General features: G+C 34.5%; 1 protein-coding gene across 5 annotated transcripts; it reads left to right on the forward strand.

Annotated features, from left to right (window-relative positions):
- The first annotated feature begins 4,830 nt into the window (after positions 1–4,830).
- On the forward strand, positions 4,831–22,347 carry MDAR6 (monodehydroascorbate reductase 6). 5 transcript variants are annotated; one of them, XM_006828734.4, is made up of 18 exons: positions 4,831–5,084; positions 5,225–5,414; positions 6,738–6,837; positions 7,316–7,393; positions 7,839–7,910; positions 9,357–9,475; positions 10,047–10,131; positions 11,706–11,795; positions 14,309–14,410; positions 14,583–14,672; positions 15,646–15,726; positions 16,655–16,726; positions 16,812–16,906; positions 17,245–17,333; positions 17,474–17,536; positions 17,625–17,665; positions 21,586–21,734; positions 21,908–22,347. In XM_006828734.4, exons 1-17 carry the CDS (start codon positions 5,069–5,071, stop codon positions 21,724–21,726), a joined length of 1,524 nt encoding a protein of 507 aa, XP_006828797.2. In that variant the 5' UTR covers positions 4,831–5,068; the 3' UTR covers positions 21,727–21,734; positions 21,908–22,347. The 5 variants fall into 5 exon arrangements, with proteins under 5 accessions (XP_006828797.2, XP_088703797.1, XP_011628912.1 ...); XM_088847671.1 differs by having other exon boundaries at positions 11,709–11,795; XM_011630610.3 differs by having other exon boundaries at positions 21,586–22,347.
- Positions 22,348–22,819: the final 472 nt, after the last annotated feature.

Genomic DNA, 22,819 nt, shown 5'->3' on the forward strand with positions numbered 1-22,819 from the left:
TCTTTGAATATTTGATTCTTCAACCATTTCCTAAACTAAAATTCCACAACAAACTCAACAAATTTCTTGTTGATTTTTTAAAGAAATGTTGTTATTTGCAAAAAATTTAAGTCAATCTATTACAAGTTTTTTTTTTTTTTGTTCGTTGATTCTATAACTACATTCTCAATGGTAAGATAAAACCCTATGGATGCTACATAAGTATGAAAAAAATTCTTATATTCATAGATGCTCACATGAAAACCAACAAATGGAACTTGAAACAAGCTTAATCACAATAACTAGTACTGTAACTCTAATAAGGATAACCAGTAACTTGTACTATAACTCTAATAAGGAAAGATTTGCTTAATATAGGAATAAAGATATCAACAAGAGGGCAGTCAATTGGAGCACATACAAGCAGTAAAATGCATAAATTCTAGTTAAATTCAGTATTTTGTTCACAAAAAAAAAAGAAAAAAAGGAAAGATCTTCAACTCAAAAAAAAAAAAAATGCAAGCTCAAAATAGCCTTTTTTTAGTCAAGTGATAGCAAGCAAGTTTGATAATGCTCAAATTCTACTTTCTCAGTTATATCTATCTGAATATTGGATTCTTCAACCATTTCCTGAACTCAAATTCTATAATAAACTCAACAAATTTCCTGCTGCTTTCATTGAGAAATGTTGTTATTTGCAAAAAATTCCAATCAATCTATAACAAGTTGTTTTTTTTTTTTGGTTCTTAATGGTCAGATAAAACCCTATGCTTGATATCGAAAAATAAAAAGTAAGCTTAATCTAAACCTATGGCAAAAAGGAAAGCAATACTACAATTTTTTTTCTTTCTTTTCTTTACGACCAACAAAAGAACTATCAATGAATAAAAAAAATAAGCTAACCATGAATCAAATTTAAGCAATCTCATTTTCAGATGATAGCAGTCACAAAAAAGACACAAAGAAAAAGGGGACACCAAATGTAAAGCAATTTCAACAAAAAGAAAAAGTAAAGCAATTTCAATAAATAATGGGAACAAAGGAAACCATTAGGTGAAAAACAAATTCAGGAATGAAAACAAGCAAGATAGTAAGCAATAGCAATTAAACTTCACAGGTTTTCAGAAAACTAAGAAAGAAAGAAACTCATTAATCTACCATCTTCAAAAAAAACAACTGTGATTTATACATAACCCATTATGTAAAGGAAGAAGAGATCCACATAAAAGAAGAGTATTAATACCATTCAATCTTTTAATTGTGTTAGGTGAAGATGTTTATTTCCAAAAAGCTTGAAAAAAAAAGAAGCAAGATTAGCACTATATCATATACAAAATGCTAAAAAAAGCCAAATACAAAATAACCAAAACTAATAAGAAAATAAAAATATTGGTAATTCATGCATTTCTTGTTTGCATAAAAAGATATAAACAAACCCACATGATAACTGTAAATCAGAGAAAAAATATATCAGATTTCATGATCCCATAAGCATTACTTATTAAAAAAAAGAAAGGTAGCAAAAAGAGCATGATAGCTACAACATTCATAATTGGAGCTAAGTAAAACTAAAAAAATAATAATATTCCCATATTTATCTACTGAGGGAAAAATACTCGACGCATTGAGAAACTCCTGTTGCATTTTATTCACAAAAAAGAAAAAGGGGACACCAAATGGTTATGATTGTCACCTATGCATTAGAAGAAACCAAATGAAAAAAAGATTTGGAAAATAAGAGAATTGTGAAATTTACCTGGAGTGGAGAGAGGAAGGCTTAGAGTGGAGAGAGGAAGGCTTAAAGGGACGGATAAGGGACAAGGTTTCTACATAGAACTGTTTACCAGAAAAACAACCAAATTATTTTTTCCCTACAGAGAATAATTTATCACAAAACAATATTGAGAGAAAACCCTAAATCCATTTTCACCATGTTCAGAACCTAGAGAAAAAATCAGAGCGATAAAAGAAAAACCATGGGATAGAGAAAAAACCAGAGAGAAAAAAAATTAGGGGAGAGACAAAAAACCAGAGAGAGGAAAAACTGAGATGTATCTTTGTTAGGAGGCACGTAGGCGCAAAGAGAAGGCGCGAGATGGTCTCTTATCTGTGGTTAGGGCAGTCGAGGGCAAGCAAATACCCTCTGTAGAAGACGCCTTCTGTAGAGAGAATGGACCAAGGGAGAGAGAGAGAGAGGGGCGAAGGGAGAAGAGCGTGTGAGAGAGCTTCGTTACATAAACAAAGCTTATACAGAGGATAAGAGAGAGAGAGAGGGGAGAAGGGAGAAGAGCGGTTGAGAGAGCATCAGTATATAAACAAAGCTTATGCAGAGAAGAGGAGAGAGAGAGAGCTTTGTCCTCCAGTATGTGCATAAAGAAGAGAGATAGAGAGAGGAGAAAGAGCTTTATGAGAGGAACCAAGAGTAGAGAGAGATAAAGAATAGAGAGCTTTAATCGAGAAGAAGAGAGCTTTGTCAGGAAGTGAGGGTCTTTATTAGAGAGAGAGAAGAGAGAGCTTGATCAGAGAGAGCAGGCTTCATCTTTAGAGAGGAACATGCTTCGTTAGCGAGGTTCTTCACACGAGGAACTTCCGCATTGAAGTTCTCAAGTTAAGTTTCGTCCAACTTGACATAACTTTCTTTAAGTGGGGGAAGATCCAGAGTAACATGTAACTTACCATTTTAAAATACTAACTTTTATCAAACACGGAACATCTGCAATAACAGATAACTTTCAAGTTCTTGAAAGCAATTTCCTATTATCAAACACACCCTAAGAGAGAGAGGAAAGGGGAGTGAGGAAAAAAGGGAGGCAAGAAGAGTTCTACTAATTAACTGCCTCGATAGAAACAATTTATTTATGTAAGGAAAAAATGTATATAAGGTTGCAACTTTAAATGTAGAATTAAAAATGCATCTAAAAATTCCATCGGAAAAAGTTGTTTTAATATTGAAAAACCTTCTAATTGATCATCTCGACATCTCGACATTGAAATGTATGAATATGAAAAAAAGAAAAAAGATTTTGAGTCCTATAAATAGTGCATCTGCCAACATATTATCTAGACCGTCCATTTTCAAAATTTTCATATGTTTATAAATTTACGTGATTTTAACTATTTTTAAAGTTTAAAATTTTATAATTAGATATTAACATAGATTTTAAGGTAATCCTAAGAATTTTTTACACCAAAACTACATGTTATGATAAAATTTAGAGGTGCACTTTAATTGGATTGTTTAAGGTTGTAACCTTATAGAAACCATACCCTTTATGTAATAATAACAAATAGTGTGGGAATGGGTTGTGGTCAAGGTGGTAGCACAGTGACTTGCTTCTGGTCGCAGTTTGCTAACCCTTTTCGAAAAGGGAAAAGTTTATATAGAGCCAAGGCTCTAAACAATCAAATTTGAGCCTACCTTCAATTTTTTACTAAAATAGGTTGTTTTGATGCTCAAATGTCTTCAAATTGATCATCTTGACATCAAGATACATGGACATAAGAAAAACATGGATTTCAAGTTTTGAAAATAGTGTATTTTGTAATGCATTTTTTGACCATCAATTTTCAAGATTTTTAAGTTTTTATAGGTCTATTGATCTACACTATTTTTGAAGCTTTAAACTTTATAAATAAATATGAAATTTTTTTTTAAATCTATCACATAATTTCAGTAATGAAACCACATTTCTTGAAACTATTTGAAGGTAAGCTCTAATCTGATTGTTTAGAGCCTAGGCTCTATACAAACCGCACCCTTTTCAAAAACTCCCAACAGTTTAAAAAATTCCTAATGTTAAAAAAATAAAATAAAACATAGTGCTTTCAAAAACTGCCAACAGTTTAAAAAATTCCTAATGTTAAAAAAATAAAATAAAAAATAGTGATATTAATGATAAATCAAGACCTTTTTTTGCGCGAAATCTTAGGATTTGAATAGTCTATTATTTGTTTTGTTTTTTAGATGGTTTAGTAGGGATGACGTTCATGCCTGTAGTAGGCTTTGCTACCATGACCACCTAACCTTGAGCCCAAGACTTAGTCTATTTTGTTAGTCCCGCTTATTTTGTTAGTCCAATTGTAGATGAGTTATTTTTAGAAAAACCTATTTGATTGATCACTCTTAAACCATATTCCACAAGAAAACAATTATCGATGTTTTCATCAATCAAAAGAAACTATTGTTCGCAAAATCGCCCGATCTAACTGCTAACCGTCCTGTTAGATCGGGTCTTGGGCGGTTAAGATGATCAACTTGTATTTAAAAAAAAAAATTCAAAAATATATATATAAATTCTCAAAAATAAAGAATTTGATTTGTAATGTATTTTTAAATATTATTTACATTATGATAAAGATTAAAAATTGTTTTGGTCATTACTTCTCACTTTTATATTTTCCTATCTGTTTTTAAAAAATTTAAAAAATAGCCATTGAAAAATATAAAATGAGTTAAAATCTATTATTTTCATTAATTTTCAACTTCATTTGAATATGTTTTGTTTTAATCATTTTTTATATGTTCTTCATATTTTAATAGATTTTTTTTTGTATCTTTTTTATTTTTTTTTAACACGTTTTTGACCATTTGGAACTTGTCCGGTTAGAGTGATTGAATCGGCCAATTTACCGGTAAGACCGGTTAAACCGCTCCTTAGCTATGTCCGGTAAACTGTTCCGATTCGATTTTGTGAAAGATTTTGTGAAAAAAAACATACCCCTAAGAAAATCTGAACAAGCAAATACCAGGTAAGAGTACGGGAAATCATTTCCCATTCACATGTAAATCAATTTTCCTGGAAATAATTTTTCCCTCTGTTACATAGCAAACGTGCCCTCTAGAATTAAGAAGAAGACGGTTTGAAGTCGCGTCCATGAAAGAGAGGAGAGAGAAAGACACGGGAATTCAAACGTGAACCCTTTTTATGCCACTTGCACGGTGATTTGTGCATAAGACCCTGGAAGCTGGTCCTTTGGGCTTCTCATAGAGCCATCATTTGAATTAAAAAAAAAAAAAAGTGAAAATAGTTTAAACAACAGTGAAGAGTCCACCTACGACAGAAGCACATCTCCGAATCCTGCAACGAAAATGATCTCATCATCAGGTTCAAATCCATATATAACAAACCTCTCTCTCTCTCTAACTAATTTTTCTTTCATTTCTCTCTCTATCCTCATCTAATTTACCCCTCTCTCTCTCTCTAACTGGTTTTGCCTCCAAACACCTGTGAACGTACATTTACAGCTCTTAAGAAAATGGCTGCCTCTATGGTGATATCGAATTCTTCTGCCATTAAACAAGGGATTTCTCTCTTTTGTCCTCAATCTCCATTTGTTAAACAATCTTCTTGTCGCTCTGGGATGAGCTTCTCAAGCTTTAGGAGGAGAACCATTGTCACTGCTTCTTCTGCTGCATTTGCCAACGAGAATAGAGAGTATGTTGTTTATTTAGGCGCCTGCTTATCTCTGTTGAAGGATTGATATCTTCTTTGTTCTAGGTGGCTTCATACTGATTGATAGTTGATTTTTGTTTCTGATTGTTTCGAATGATCTGGATCTCTGTTCAAGATGTTATTCAGTTTTCAAATTAGGTTTTTAGTTTATATCACGTTTTCATCAGGGATTTACTTGTGAAAGACTGATTAAAGGAGTTTGAACAGTTTCAGTTTGCGATGAACTTATTGTTCTGGTCCATTTTGTGATTGTAGACTTAGAAGATCGATCAAGCTAGGTGTAGGATATTTTTTATTTTGTTCCTGCTTGTGACAATAATTTTATGCTTAGAAGATTGCTTAAAATAGGTTTAGGATAGCTAATTATGTTTTTTTTATACTTTGTTCCTGTTTGTGGTGATAATATTTATGCTCAAAGAATGTTTTCAAATGCAGCAGTGTCTTGTACAGAATAAAAACATGAAGATAGTGATGTACTGATGTGGTAAAAGTTTTCTACTAAGTGCCAACCTAATACAAATACACAACCCTCATTTCTAATCTGGGCTTGTGACTGGCAATGGTGGAGTTAAAATATCAAAGAATAAGTAGAATACTATTAAAAAATAGAAAATAGTAAAATAACTAAAAAAATCATTAGTAGTCCATAAAAGTCCAAAAATTATATAAAAGATGGATTCTTGAGAAATTTGACTTATAACTTGAAGTATTCAGAAAATCAAAAAAATTGAAAAATAAAAGATTGGAGCATGTAACAAGAAAAGCTCCCAACTTAAAAACCATGTAAATCATTTAAAAATGCATTTTTAAATCATATATTTAAGATTGCTTAACAAACATTGGGACTTTCTAATAATTTTAAACAAGTTCGAGTTGGCTTCTGGAACTCCCCTTGGCCATAGGTGGAGGCCAAGTTACTTGATTGAGTCTGAGTGGACTTGGCCGAGACTTGAATCACTGTGCTCAAAACACTGATTAAAGTGGGTGTAGAAAGACTAGAATATTTAATTGTCTAGCATAGTTAATCTTGCTTTCTTTATTCGTTTATGTTTGTTGTACTAGTGTATGCTCACAAGTTTGATTAAATTGGGTCCTGAATGACTAATTTTGCTTTTAGTCTTCTGTTCCTATTTGCGATGGTAACGTTATGCTCTTAAGATTTGATTAAACTAGGTATTAGGATGGTTGATTTTGCTTCTATTACTTTATTGATAGTTTTATTCTCTGAAGATTGATTAAACTAGGTTTAGGACACACTTATTGTTGATTATGCTTTCATGATGTTGCTTTTGATTTGATTAATAGATTTGTCATAGTTGGGGGTGGCAATGCTGCTGGTTATGCTGCACGAACCTTTGTAGAGCATGGACTTGCAGATGGGAGGTTATGTATTGTATCAAAGGAGGTGTGCGTAGATAGTGTTTGATATTGAATTATCTTCAAATATGTCTTTTAAATTGCTCAATGTGCTTTGAATTTTGTTGGGGTACATAGACTAGATCAGCTATGGCTGAAATGATATAATATAGATTGTAACCTTTTCTTATCAAATTAAGCATAGTTAGATCCAACTCAAGTTGAGAGCTGCATTACCTTGAAAACATTGATGCAAATACAAACTGCTAAGAAAATAATATAGATATTCCTTTTGTTTCTTGGCAAACAAAAAGAGTTGTGAATAAATCAAGTCCAGGTTATGCAGTTATTATTGCATGTTTGGCCTTTACATACTATGCCATGCCATGACACATTTGCTCAAATAGTTGCATCCTTATTCATGCAAATGCCTTGACTACTTTATTTTCTTGTTTTTGGAGTTGTAATATTTTGGAGGAACTAGGAAGCTAATATTTGATATAGTGTTCCATGTTGCTGCTTTACAGGCCGTTGCACCCTATGAGCGCCCAGCTTTGACCAAAGCTTATTTGTTTCCTCTAGATAAGAAACCTGCGCGACTTCCAGTAAGAATCCCAAGCTGTTTCAACAAATAAGAATATCCCAAGCCAATTTTGGGTGCAGGACATATACTTATTGGCATTCACATTGTCGTTTTGTAACTTTTTATATATAAAAATGAGTGGACACACAAAAGAGAAAAGTAATTTTTTTTTTCTTATTTATTAAATTGAACCGGGTCTGTATTGCATATATATTTGTTAGAAAGCCATTTTGACTCTTAATTTTGCCATGGTTTCACTCCCTAAATTCTTCAATACTAGCATTTAGTGATGGTTTCTTATGTGCTTGATGAAGTTGCATATATCCAGACAGGTAGCGAACTGTGTATTTTTTCTGTTTGCATATTTATTTTCAAACTTGCACAATACTTGATTGAACACTATACATCCACATGCTCTTTATGTGATTATTTGTCTCCCTTTTTGAGCATTATGGATAATCTTTTAGGGTTTCCACACATGTGTTGGATCTGGTGGCGAAAGGCAAACACCAGAGTGGTATGAGAAGCAAGGAATTGAGGTATGTCTTTAATAAGCTAATTATGGTTTTCTTCACCAGCATACAAGTTATTCATATCTTTTTGACCAGATCTTTTATTTATTGTTTTGTTACAAATATCATGGAAGAGATTTAAATGTGGTTCTTCGACCATCAGGTGTGCTTGATAGTTGTACTGTATGCACCGTATATCATTTCATGGAAAGTTTTGTCCTTTTAGTCCTCTTTTACTAACTGATATTGTGTTTATATGAAGCTTAGGCTTGCCTTAATATTATATGGTCTAGATTTTTCTCATCTATGGTTTTATCAAGCAAAGTTGTCTAAGTGTAGATTTGATTTGTGATTCATTCATTAACCTTGGGTTTATCAAACTTCTTTGTGAGGAATATTATCTTTGCTTGTGTAGCTTCTCGTTTGTTACTTGAAAGAAAATATACCAAAAAAGAATTGTTCCTTTGATTTCCAAAATTTTTGCAAGTTCCACATCTAGATGAGTCAAGATTTGGGTTTTTGAATTTCAGAGTTGTTCCTGACCTAGGACTATGGTAGTAATTTCTGTCCAAGTTTCAGGATTATTACTGGCTTGCTTGATAACATCAAGAGATTGAACTCGTGATTCCCTTTGATATTGGATTGTAGTTTTCATTCATGTATGATTATAAATTTGAATGCTGATTCTTGCATCTGTTGAGATGAATATTATTGAAATCCATGTCTTGTCATGTTTGGCTTGTCTTTGATGGTAATTGCTATTAAGGACACCTCTTGGTCTTGCCAATTTGACTTTGAATGGATCCTGAGAAATATTAGGTGTTTTCCCTGTTGTTTTGGGGATTTTATGGGGCCTGAATCATAAAGAGGAATAATCCGTCTATGTTGGGTGTTGACTTTATGGATCTCAGAAATCTCATTGGAGATGGATTCATTTCTTTGTACAAGTTATCTGACATATTTGGGATGGTGGAAGTGAAGGATATTCCTTTCATGCCTTGGGGTTGGGGGATAAATGTGGGTGGACATGGTGGCTTTATGGCGATTATAGCAAATTTATAGATTTAACAGTTAGTTGAGATGTGTATAAATTAGAGTTACTTGTCGTCATAGAGATGTTACATGCCATAATAGAACTTCATACTAATTGTAAGCCATGTGTTACTCGATGTGCATGTCTACTGTAGTTTCACCTCTTTATGTCTAATGAGCTGGCCGGTAGTCAAGCTAACTTTGGTGTCCTTTGTTTGAGGTAGGGGAGTGGGGCTGTTTTGGAGATGCAACCCTGGTCATGGTTCCCTAATATTTCTAGGATATTGTTGTTAGGTGAAAAGGATCAGTATTTTGTTTTGTCTTTATATGTATATGTGCCATGAAATGCCTATTGTGGCACCTTCCATTTTAGATATTGTGTTACTGTTGTTCACCCAGGCCAATGGTGGCATTGACTGCTGTTTTATTTTCTTTCTGAAGGTTTTGTATGAAGATCCGGTGACAACATTGGATACTGAAGCACAAACTTTGACAACTGCATCTGGAAAACTTCTTAAGTATGGGTCACTTATAATTGCCACAGGATGTACTGCTGCAAGGTACTCTGTTCATTTTCTTGATAACAACTTATATCTTCTTTTCCTTGGTTGCTTTTTTTCTTTTCAATACATTTTGTATTCTTTAGCATTTTCTAGATCATTATTAAGGATCTGTAATATACAACTCAAGTAACTATCCATGTAATCTAGGAGCCAGGCTTTCAATTTTAAGTCTGATCTTATTGGATTAGTCATTGTATTCTTGTACTGGTATTATTTGCATCAGGGAATTTGTAATTTGTCACTGTGGATTCATGTCTCTCTACCTCTTCTCATACTTGTATGCGAGGTTCAAAATATCCTGACACTGATAGCTGGCCTTGTTTGATACCTTTTTCTGTGGATCTCAGAGTCATTATAACAAAATACCCTTGATAACAAGTATATGCACTGAAATGTACCTTACCCGACTGTCAGACACGTACAAGAAGTAAATAAACCTCTCGATAATCTCTTTAAAATAGTTTTTTGGCTTGCTGAATTGTGCCACTCTAGAATGTTGTTAATATTAGAAATTATGAAATTGAAAATACAATATTTATGGTATTACTTTTGTCATCCCTTGGTCCAGATTACCTGAGGGCATTGGAGGAAACTTGCCTGGCGTCCACTACATCCGTGATGTTGCTGATGCTGATATGCTGATTTCTTCATTAGTATGTATTGCTAATCCTCATACAAAGAATAATCCTTTATTTTGCAGTTATTGAGCATCTATTGACAACTCACTAGCATTTCGAGGCAGCTCGATTTTATTGATATGAAGTTATGAACTGCTCTTTGGTCAGCTGGATGTTACTGAAGTTAGGACACTGCATGATAAACTTACCAAATGGTATAATTTATCAGAAAAAGAAGAAGAAGAGAACTTACCAAATGGAATAAATACTAAATTCTATGGCTTTGTTCCTCTTGTACTCATAGTAGTTGCTGTTATTCTTTTACTGTTTGGTAAGTTCTACTAATTAAAGAAAATTCATTTTTATTTTTTGAGAGTGAGGCCGTACTACTCAGTGCCATTTCTTTCTTCAGCTTGAACTTTTTTGTCTTAATAATGCTTGTTTTTTAGGAGTAAACTCAACATCGTCCGTCGTCATGCTTTTTCACTCTCAATGTGAAAGAGAGCAGAGACGGGAATGTTCAATTATTATAAACCATATCAGTTTTGCAAAGTATTGGAGTCTGGCATCCAAGAGTTCACGTTGTAGATCCATCTTTTGGGGGAAAGTCCACCAGAAGAATTGAACTTGAAGTAGTATTGCAATGTCAATTCCTTAATCAAACAAGTCCAAACCCAAATCTTGTTTACATTAAGGAGATTGGTCCATTTGTTAAGCAACCTAAGCGGAGTCACGATGTAGCATGTTTACTAGTCCAACAACATGATCTGTAGTTGTTCTTAATAATGACCATCCTTATTTCTTTTTTTGCCTTTTTCTTTTTTTTGTGATATGGGTGGAGAGTTTCTGTTTTGTATTTCTTTTTTTCATATGGGTTGGAGTTTCTGTTTGTCAGGTCAAATCTTGACCATTAACATGGTCTCCTTAATCTTTTCCAATGAAGTTTTTTTTGTTTCAAAGGTCCAGATTTAACTTGATAGTGTTGTTAGTTGAGGAGGATCATCCGTTCTAAGAATCAATTTTCCACAAATTCTCCATTGGTCTTTATTAGAAAAGAAATCAGGGCAGATTGAACAAAAACTCACTTTCAAAGCGCAAAATTGAGGTATTGAGAGCTTTGATGAAAATTTAAAACTTTTTTTAGTGGCGGCTGTGTTTGAAAATATAGCTTGGTGTAACCATCACTATAAACGCTGTTCTTGAGCTGGAAACCTTTACATTCACTAGGCTACAATGTAATGCACAAAAATAATAGAAGAAACTTAAGAAAAAAAGGGGCTAAGCTACTGGTGTACTAGGATATACCTCAATGATGGCCTCAATGGTGGTATATACACAGGTCAATATGTGTTTCGGCTTGTACCTAAATCCTGCTCTGGCTTGGTGCTACAGTTTCTAATTTGTCATTTATTTTATTCTGGTATGTGTAAGTTGTATTTTCATCTAGTTAATTTTGTTAAGTTACGGTTATACTGGAATTTCTATACGTCATCCATGAAATCTTGGTATAGAATCTTAGTAATTTTTTTATTGAAAAGGCAATCTTTCTCAGTTAATTTCTACGCACTATGTTATTCTTAATTGTTACATGTGATTGATGTCTATTGTAGAAGAAAGCTAAAAAGGTAGTTGTTATCGGTGGTGGATATATTGGTATGGAGGTTGCTGCAGCAACTGTTGGTTGGAATCTGGATACAACGGTATGTTTAAAGTTATGTTTATTTAACGTACTGTAATTATCTGGCAGTGATGATTTGGTAATTATTATTCTACAATTTCTTTCAATTATTACAAGTGGTTTTGATGATTCCTTAGAAACATAGTAGATGATGATTTCTTAAAAACATAGTACATTTATATATTTAACTGTTAAATCTGTCTACTTGGCTTCAGCTGGAGCAATTGTGTGTTTGTTATGAAGTTTAGGGGTGGGTTATGTAATTCAGAGTGATGGACACAATTTCCTCCATTAAACATATTGGCCTTTTAAGGGGTTTGGCTGTTCCTCCTTGAAAGTAATTGTTGCATTACTAGTGTGTAAGGATTCACCTCAAAAGCTTGCTAGACTAGACCATAAGAGAAATGTTTGTTGTCACCAATTCACCAATTCTTTCTCGGTTGCTACTGGTGAATCCTTCCAATGGAACTTGGTTTTTCAAACTGGATTGATCTTGAGGTTTGTTCTTGCTTGACCATTTCACCCAGGAACTTGTCAATTATAACTTATAACAATATCATTAGAGCTGGGATTGGGGCCGGGGACTTGAATGGTTAGGATGTTAACAATTGCAGCACTACATCTTGAGATTGAATCTCTCCGCTAACCTGCCAAGAAAAGCAGTATTGTACTGAGTATATCTGGTGTCACATTATCAATATGTCATTTGTCTCTATTTCTTTCTTTTTGTAGGATGCGACGAAGGATTTCGATACCAACTTTGCCATCCTGAACTTTCTTTTAATCCCAAAATCCGCTCCACTAGAACTTGAGATTTCCAAAAGAAAGGGGCAATATTCTTCTTAGATTGGACATGTTATTTTTTTGCAATAGATTCCAAACTCTCGTTTTGCTATCTCCAATTGCCACACAATATCAAAATTTGATACACCTGATCATGATGCCTACCTAGCCATGGGGCTTCAGCCTTTCTCAGATTCTTTCCCTTTCACTTTCCATAACCTCAAGTCTCAACTGCGGCATCTTCAGCAGTTTTGAACTTGTCCATTGAGTCCCATCGTGCATAGGATTTTTGTTTAATCCTTGCAATCTTCCTGTTTACATTCCCTTCCTAAATTACTGTTTTTAATCCTCCATGGAAGAAAATTATTGCGCTAAGTGGTAAATGTTTATACCAATCCAAGTGCCACTGAAGTAGTTGTCCAAGTCTCTATATCTGATTGTATCTGTATGAAGGAGAGACTGTTAGGCATGATGAAATTTGTTTCCTAGTTATCACATATAGGGATGATTTTCTCTGCATTAAGTGGCAGAAAGCAGGAATTTTGGGCTGGGAGGGGGATGGAAACTTTCCAGATTTGCAATTAGAAAGACGCTATCCCATTGCCAAGACTGATAATTTAAAGCATTGGTGAAGAAATTATTGTCACGTTAATGCTTCCATCTCTTCCTCGTAAATAGTTGCTGCATAGGAATATGAACTTTTTAATGATCTGTCTCAGGCTTATAGGCCATGGCTGTATGGAAGATTACATCAAGTCATTGTCTACTCTGGATGAAACAACTATCTTATCCCTCTCTATCCCAGTAGAACCTTCTTGGAAATTTATTCTGAAGTGTTGCGAACAGATGGCAAGTTGTCATCTAAGGGCTTTTAGAAGCCCTAACATCCATCCAAAAAGCAATGGTTAAATGCCATTTGGTAAGGGAAACACAAGTTTTCCATTGCTATTTAATCTTGATAGATGTAGAACGCTAAAACTTTCTGTTTGAAGGCACGCCGTGGTGCTTTGTGTTATTGAGCATTAAGTCTTTGTAAAAACTCTATGCTAGTGTGCTAGGTTTTGGTGTTGAGATTTGCAACCCTACTCAAAAGAACAGTAAGATCAAATCATTTATTACTTATCCTCGAGAAAGAAGTACATCTAAAGTATATATTTTTTCTTTTCACCTTTCATCTCTGTTTTATCTGAATTTAATGTGCATCTGTCGAGCCCATTTCAGTTGTGTTTGTTCATTAATTTTCAGCATTTGGCTAGATCTTCTAAATTGGGGAGCTTCTCTCATTGGTCAGCAAGTAATTCCAAGTTACTGAAATAATTCTTGAAGTTCGTCATTCGTCATGGAGTTATCATATATTCTTGACATTGACACTTCATAGATATTCTCCCATGGTGTCAGTCACTGTGAAGGGTTCACTTGGTCTACCATCTTGGAGGATTACGTGTTAGTAAATCTGGTCTTGTTTCCATTTCGTTCACATTTTTGGAAGAAAGTCTTCTAGTTCTTTTAGTGGTTACATGATCCGGTCTTCCGCATCATCTATTTTATTAGTTTAATTCCAATTCTGATGGCTCTTGGAAGGACTTAAGGTGTCATGTTAGATGATTATTTCTAGTTGCTTTAGGTGAGGCTTGTTTTGGAAAATGTCTTAGTGATTCCTGTGAGATTTCTTGATTCATACCTGAAGTTAAATGGGGACTTTTAAATCACGACCATGTGATTTGTTGTTATAACTTATTATGTTCTGAATAGGTCATATTTCCAGACGATCACTTGATGCCAAGGTTGTTTACAGCTTCCCTAGCTAGGAGATATGAAGACTTCTATCAAGAGAATGGTGTGAAATTTTTGAAGGTAAAATTTATGTTGCATGTTATGCTATATGCAATATTCGTATCTTTAATGGGCTCTTGTCCATATACCAGAAAATAATATGTGATATCCATATGTCTTTAACAATTCTTCATACTCTTTTTCATAATGAGAATCTTACAACACTTTTTTTATACTTCATTTTCTTGATTAGGGTATGATGGTTGACAAATTGGAAGCTGGTAGTGATGGACGAGTTGCTGTTGTGAGGTTAAAGAACGGATCTCTTGTGGAAGCAGACACGGTAATTGCATTATTTGCCCCATTCATTCAAACCACTATAGGAGAGGAATTATTGAGGGATAGACAAAGTGACGAATTTAAATATGCATTCTGTCGAGAAAAAAAACCTTTAATTTGCATTGTTGTGGCAATCCTATTCTTTGGTTAAAAAGAAAATTTCATTGAAGAAACAAAATGCAACATTATCAAATCAATATTATTAATTGGGCTCACCCCATGTATTATTACCACGCATGTTATCCAGCTGGATGTTCTAGGAAATATCCCACTGGATAACAAGGTTTGTGAACAAGGAGGAAACAGGAGACAAGAAATCCTACATCCCAAGAACCATATGGAAGAAACTCTTCTGAATCCTTGCGATAACATGAATGTTCATCTCATTCAATAGTAGGGTGGACCGAATCAGGCCTTGAATAGAGATTGATCCCTTTCTGCAGGGTCTTAGCCTCATCTTTAAAATAGTCTCTGCCACTCTGAGACATGCTTGATTTTGGGAGAGTAGGCCAAATAGCAACATCAAAAAGGTTTGACATTCCATAGCATCCCCCATGTGATGTGCATTTCACATTGCTGTCAGCGTTGGTGCCAACCCCTTTGGAGTTCCATGAACTATGAGTGCACGATGGAAGCTTTATTGCCCTTCACATTTGCTGTCCTCAACCTTTCCTTTTTGATAATTATTCCTTTTGAGCTTTTAGCAGGATAATTATTCCTTTTGAGCTTTTAGCGGAACAAGTAATTCCTAGTTCATATTTATTAAATATATTGATTTATTAAAGTTTTTTGAGGTTTGGACTCTGTTTCCCTAACTTTGAAGAGTGCATTATTATCTGTGGAGAGTTTATTACTTTATTTGATATGGAAGTAGTTTTCCAATTATTGATATTGGTTCTTATCCATTTCAAAACCATTTCTTAAAACATTGAGAATGTGGAACATGAGATGAACAACTCTGTTCAATTCAAATGTAGGTTATTGTAGGGATTGGAGCAAAGCCGGCTATTGGTCCTTTTGAAACATTAGGATTGAACAATTCCGTTGGTGGTATTCAGGTTAGTTACCAGAATAACTGTATCTATACCTTTCTCAATTTTCATGTGGATTGAAACTTTTATTTGCTTTGGTTAGATCATAGATGATTTGCATCCTAATGTTGTAGAGATAGGTCAAACCTTGTGTAATTATATTGAATATGAAAGATGTATGTTTGAATTTTTTGTAGTGATTGACAGATGATTCAAACCTAGGGAAAAATAATTCTCATGATTTCCTTGATAATTAAAGAATATCTTTTCCTATGTTTGTATGTCCAGGTTCTCTTATTATTTGAAGAGTTCTCATTTCAGTTCTTAAGTGCTTCTAGATTTTCAGCACCAATAAATAACTGAACTATGTTGCTAAGGTAGTATTTATCTTCCACAGAACTTGCACTTCATATTCTCATAAATTCAAGTGACAAAGAATATATTCATTTAAATGTTTTGTTTCTTTTTTATGTATCTATATCCGGCCTAGATGTGCCTCTATTTTATTCGATAGTCAAAGGGGCTGGACAAGTATGTATTTTTGAGGCTGCTCTAATTGACCGGCCATAAGTCAGACTGACTAATTTATCTCCTTTGCCATCGCTAGTAAAATTTCTTACAAACAACAAAATGCCTTTCCTTTTTGTCAGAGGTAGGGGAAATGGGTAATTAAGCTAACATTTACCATTGCTCTCTTCATTTTATTGTTGGGCTTAGTCAAGAATTAACCCGATGCCTTCATTGACTTTAAATGGTGTGATTGATGGTTTTGTGATTCATAGTGCTGCAAGTTTTCTCTACATATGGTTGTAGTAACTAGTACATCTTTCCCCTATGATAATCTATTTCTCCCCCATTTCGAATTTTTTTTTCTTTACATAACTCGTTTAAGGGTACATGTTTTCTTTCTTTGCTAAACTCATTTCTGCTGAACAACTTAGGAAATGTTTTTCAGGTAGATAGTCAATTCAGAACTAGCATTCCTGGTATTCTTTCTATTGGGGATGTAGCAGCATTTCCTTTGAAGGTATATCTTATCAACCTCAAAACTGCCTTCTCTTTTTGTCATAGAACCAAGGATATGCAGATTCACTAGTTTCACATTTTTGCAGATATATGACCGAATTGTACGTGTGGAGCATGTAGATCATGCTCGGAAGTCTGCTCAACATTGTGTTAAAGCACTATTGAGCATACACACTCAGCCGTAAGACTAACATTCTATCCCTGATTAGTATCCACGGGACATTATGCCATGCACGGCCTGTACATGTTTACATTTAGTAAAGAGCCCGACCATCCCTCATTCGTTTTCAACAACAGATGGTGGATGTTATCTGTATCGATGTGAATATCTGTAACCAGTAATTGCGTTTAGTCTCCACCTTCTTTTGTTGAGAACAGATCATAGATATCACCGCTGTAAACCACATACACTATCCGTGTATGGCAACTTCCTTCTTATTTATTTGTGTCCAAAACTGTGCTTTATACCTGTTTTAAGAAGATAACTTCTTACAATTTTGGCCCTCTTGTGAAAACCAGATATGATTACCTACCATACTTCTACTCTAGGGTATTTGAGTATGAAGGTAGCTCAAGAAAAGTTTGGTGGCAATTCTTTGGAGATAATGGTGATTCCTAGTAACTTAAGCATATTTTCCTATTCCCTTTTCCGTTTTCTCCTTGTATTGAGCTTATTTATCCCTATACAACTCATATTCTGCTTGATCAAGTGTTCTAATGCCGCCTTTTCATTTTTTTATGTAATCAGTTGGAGAGACAATAGAGGTCGGAGGCTTTGATCCTAAGATTGCTACATTCTGGCTTGACTCTGGTGAATGCTTATGCTAAACATTTTGATGTTAATTTATCTTCGTGCATCGAAGGCCTGCTTACATGTTTATAATTATGTTGTACTACAGGAAGATTAAAAGGAGTGTTCCTTGAGAGTGGCAGCCCTGAGGTATTACTTAGTGTTCATTTTTTCCTAGACTTACTTTAGGAGTCATTTTTCTCTCAAATTGTTGATCATGTTTCCTATTACACTTGTATAAAAACAGAAATTTTGAAGTCAATCATTTTTCAGTATGATACTTAGATCATATTAATGTGATCACTGTTAGAATTAGAGACACTTGGACATAATTCCTTTTATTAGAATTAGGAATTAATCCCGTTATACAAGTGGATGGGTTGTACAGAGAACATACGTACCCATGTACAACAATATGGCAAAATAACCTGCAAACTAATCAACAACCTACAATGACTAAAGTACATGTCAGTTTGCTAACAAGATAATCATGTCACTGTTCAGTACGCGCTTTGGTAAATAGGTCAGTAAGTTGATCTTCAGAAGGAGTATCTAGTGAGTGAGAAGGTTATCATTAAATCTTTCTCTAATTGGATGACAATGAACCCAATATACTTGGGTCTGATCATGAAATATAGAATGAGTGACAATCCTAATCAGACAAAATATTCCCATTGAGAGACACAGGCTATGGAGGAGGGACACCCAAACAAGAAAGTAAGTATGCAGATCTAGAGAATTTCATCAGAGGCAAAAGTCATATCACATTACTAAGCTTCAGCCATTGCTTTGAAACCACATCTTGTTTCTGGAACTGTCGAGAAACAAGTGAATTATCAGGAGTAAGTACAATACCTTGTTGTAAATCCACGATTGTTTGGACAGCCAGCCCAGTTTGAGTCAGAAAATGCAACAAGCTGAAGATAAGATGATGCTGAAAAAAAGAGATCATGATCAGGTGTGGCTTGGATAATTCCGTACGATGTAATAAATCACCATATGAATTGCGAGGAGCCTAAACAAACTGGCTAACAAAATAAACTGCATAACTTATATATTGCTTACTTGCGCCTAGTAAGAATGATCCTCAAGCAGATCCAATAATTTTTAAACCAAGAAAATATAATTAAATCCCGTGTCTTTCACTTGAGACTGCTGCTATAAAGCGTGTTTTATAAAAGAAAGTTGTAGCTATACTATAACGAGTAAGAACAACATAATCGACATAGACAAGCAACCTGTTGCCTTTGAGCATGAATAACACACAAATAAATAAGGATTTGTGGAACATTGAGTGAATCCCCCCTGAATGACAACTAGCCTGAAATAATGGAACCAAGCTCGAGGAGTTTGTTTGAAGCCATAAGTGACTCCTTTTATCCAGCAAACTAAATTAGGGGGGCCATGTATCGTGGTAGAGGCCACATATAAACTTCTTCTTGAAGAATGACATTAAATCGTTACTCACATCTATTTGATTCAAATTCCAATGTCTCGCAGCTGCAACTAATAAAACAACATGAACTGTTGTAAGTTTGGTGACTGGAGCAAATGTCCAAACCATTCTCTACGGTGTCTCCTTTAGCCACAAGAAGAGGTTTATACCAGTTGCCGATGCTATCATCTGGTAAGGTCTTAACCTTATAAATCCACATTAGTATCAATGAGATTCTTTCTAGGTGGAAGAGGGACTATGTCACAAGTATCACTTTGTTCAAAGCCGGAAGTTCCTCAGCCATAGCATGCATCCAACAGTCATGTTTAGTAGGTTCGTAAATATAAAATAGAGAAGCACTGGATGTTATGACAGAGATGTAGGCTAAAAACCATAAGAGGAATAGAAACTCTGACAGACTTGAGAATAACATTTTTAAAAGTAGAAATGGGTACCTGATGTTAATACGCAATAATCTCAACAGAATCAAATGTTGGACAATGTTACTGGAACCTGCATCACTTGTGATATTCTGATGGACAGTTAGAGACTTACTATGTCTAGAACAGATGGTGCAGGATTTTGAGGAAGAACCAGATGCATAAGGTCTGGAAGACTGGAAATTGAGGTATTAAGTGAATGCCTGAGGTTTGGAACCTTTAGAGTTGTTAAGAGTAAAAGACTATTCAAATAAAAAAACATGAATGGAAACAACTAAAATCATTTTATGGGTCGTAGCAACGATAACCTTTCTGCGTGGTGTCATATCGACAAAAACACAGTGAAGAGATTGAGCCCTGAGCTTATTCCGTTCAATATTGTTCAATGTGACAAGGCAAACGTCCTAAAACATGCAACTTGGAATACTTTGGTTGGTGCTCTCAATAGGAGAGACATTACTGAGAACTTTATAGGAATTCTATTGGTAAGATAAACAACAGTCAAAACAGCTTGTACTCACAAACCACCAGGAACATTGGATTGTAGAAGTAATGCACGAGGAATCCCATTTTAGTTTGGGGCATGTGGACATGTGCACTGGTGGATGAGACAATTATTACTTCAAAGAAATCTTGAAACTTCTTAGATAAGGATTCACTCCTAGGGTATCGTTAGAGTCTTAATGTTCTCTTTCAAACTGGGTTTGAATTGTTTTGTTCACGGTAACAAACTCATCAGAAAAATAACAAGTTTTTTCAATACCCAAGTAGTACAAGGGAAATCATCCATAAAAATATCATCATATTTTGTTCTTAAGTGTTGATGTATAAAAATAACATTAACATTGGGAACCACTATCGGATAAAACAGAAGAAGGGCTCCACATATCAGAATAAATAAGATCAAAATTATTCTTACTTTTTACTTTCGAGAAACAGGGAATGCATTGCTAACAGTTTAGTCAACTAGCATTTTTCCACAATCTAATTCATTATTGGAATTCTCAGGAAAACTACATGAAGAAGCAATAGATCCCAACTTGAAACAGTTCTTGTTTCTGTTAGCACTAAGATGACCTTCACACCTATGCCAGAGATGCCAACTGAGGTGGCAGTAATGCAACTGATGAAATGCTACTAGTAGGCTCCAAAAAGTAATCTATGTAAAAGAGCTGACCTACTTTATAATCTCTCCAATTAACTTCTTGAGATTCTTGTATCACGCGAACACAATCATTTTGATTAGCTAACTGTCAAACATATCGGACATTCATGGTCAACTGAGGAAGTGAGAAACAAACAATACATTGGACATTTTAAACAGCCGAGTGTTAATTGAATCTGTTCTGCCAATATCAAGTTTAAAACCATTAGCAATGTAGTGGAATTGATTTCCTTTTAAAGGAACTGGAGGGAATACTATGTAAATGTCTATTGGGAGAACTAGAGAACAAAATCCCTAAATTTAGGGTTTCAAGTGATGATATGTAAATGTCAAATGTACTGACACTTTTATAATCATATTGCTTCAGTGATATCTATGGTACCACTGGGGTGATTGCTGTGGTACTACTACAGTTGTGCTAGAATGCTGCTACGATACAGTTTATCACAAATCTTGGGCTTTGAAAGTTTGAATTGTATATAGATCCAGATTTTTCATCCAAACTCGGAGATGATTTCCCACAAAGGATTACCTGATTTTTGTATGCTAGGTAAGTTTTGCTACAAATTCGAAAAAAGTGTATTTGATTCAAGCTTAGCTTTGATACCTCATTAGGGTTTAAGAAGCTTGGACATAACTCTCATTGATTCAAATTAGGATCAATCCCATGTACACAAATGCCAGGGTCTGATCGAGTCTGCGAAGCATCTGCTTACTATATTATGACAAAACTACTCTCAAACCAATTAACAAATTACACAAAGTGCAAGACTAATATACATCTTGACATTGGCTTGGCTTCAATAGTGCAAGAAATGTTAAAGAGTAAAATACAAATGTTAGAAGTATACTGCTCGGTGCTTGGAGAGACTATGAGCTCAGTATTAATAAAATAAATTTTCGAGATTGATATAGGTTTTGTACTTTCCATCTAGTGGGGAATCGATTTATTTTCTGAGTCGCACATAACTCTTCTTTCCACAAACTTTTTCCTGTCTTTTATTCTCCAATACCATTTTTTATTTACCAGGAATTTGAGTTTCTTCCTAAACTAGCAAGAAGCCAGCCAGTTATTGACAAAGCCAAGCTTCAAAGTGCAACCTCTGTGGAGGCTGCTCTTGAGGTTGCAAAAATTTCCCTTCTCGGCAAAGACGAAAGCCCAGATGACTAGTCTATCAGGTTTGAGCCTGCACCTTCCTAATCTTATCAATAATCTCTTCGAGCTTCGAGATTCACATCCATATATGTAGAGTTTATTACTTGTCTATTGATCTTTTCAGTAAAAAGTGATCTTTGTATGCATGCTTTTAGTGTGATATCTCACTAGAAGTTTGAATGTGTACTCTAAATAGTGCTGGAAACAGCAAGGTGTTCTGGTAACCTTCTGAAAATGCCGGGTTGGTCTGTTTCATAATAAAAATTGGATATTGTGTTCCTCACGACTATGGGAATTTGCGGTCATAAGGGTTATCACCATCCAGCCAATAGTTGAAGAGTGTTGGAGACTGAGTGATCGTAGATATCTCTCCAGCAATGGGATCCGCTTCCATCTTCTTGCCATTGTTAATTGGATAGTGATGATCGTCGTGAATGGATTCTCCATGATCATAAGGATTATAGAATACCCCGAAAGAAACATTTAAAAGGTCATGGACACCATAGAGAATAACATACAAGAAAATTATCGTTGTATGTATTGTTTTGTAAATGGCCATGCCCTGCTATTGTCTCTTGTCTATTACGGATCAGAATATACCATATTTCAAGTGCAGCCAATGCTCTATTTCAAGTCTAAGGTATTAACTGAGCATTTTGACTTTGGGAATTTGGAGAATTAGGTAATGGACAACGAATAGATCCTTACAATATGCACGAGTATTTTAGCAAGAATACCAAGAAAGGAAATTTGCTGGAAAAAAACATTTTAATTTATTTTCAATGTTTAAAAATAGTGCCCTATGTCTTGTATTATACACTCAAGCCTCACTTTTTGAAAGTGTATAATATATTTTAATTTTAATTTTAGTTTTTTGGATACATCAGATTGTGTTCAAGTCTTGGGCATCCAAACTTTTTGCTACCATGCATTTGAGAAAATAAATAAATTTTAATAATAAAAAATGACAAAGAATCACCTACAAGATTTAGGGGTATTTTGATAAAAAATTATTTTTTTTCAAATTAATTTTTTATTTTATTTTATTGCAAGTACATGATGGTGAGATGTATGCATGCTAAACGTTTAAGTTTAATCCGATATATAG

This window comes from Amborella trichopoda, chromosome 9 (genome assembly GCF_054954075.1).
Source record: "Amborella trichopoda isolate Santa Cruz 75 chromosome 9, AtrichopodaSantaCruz75HAP2 v2.0, whole genome shotgun sequence".
NCBI classification, from domain to species: domain Eukaryota; kingdom Viridiplantae; phylum Streptophyta; class Magnoliopsida; order Amborellales; family Amborellaceae; genus Amborella; species Amborella trichopoda.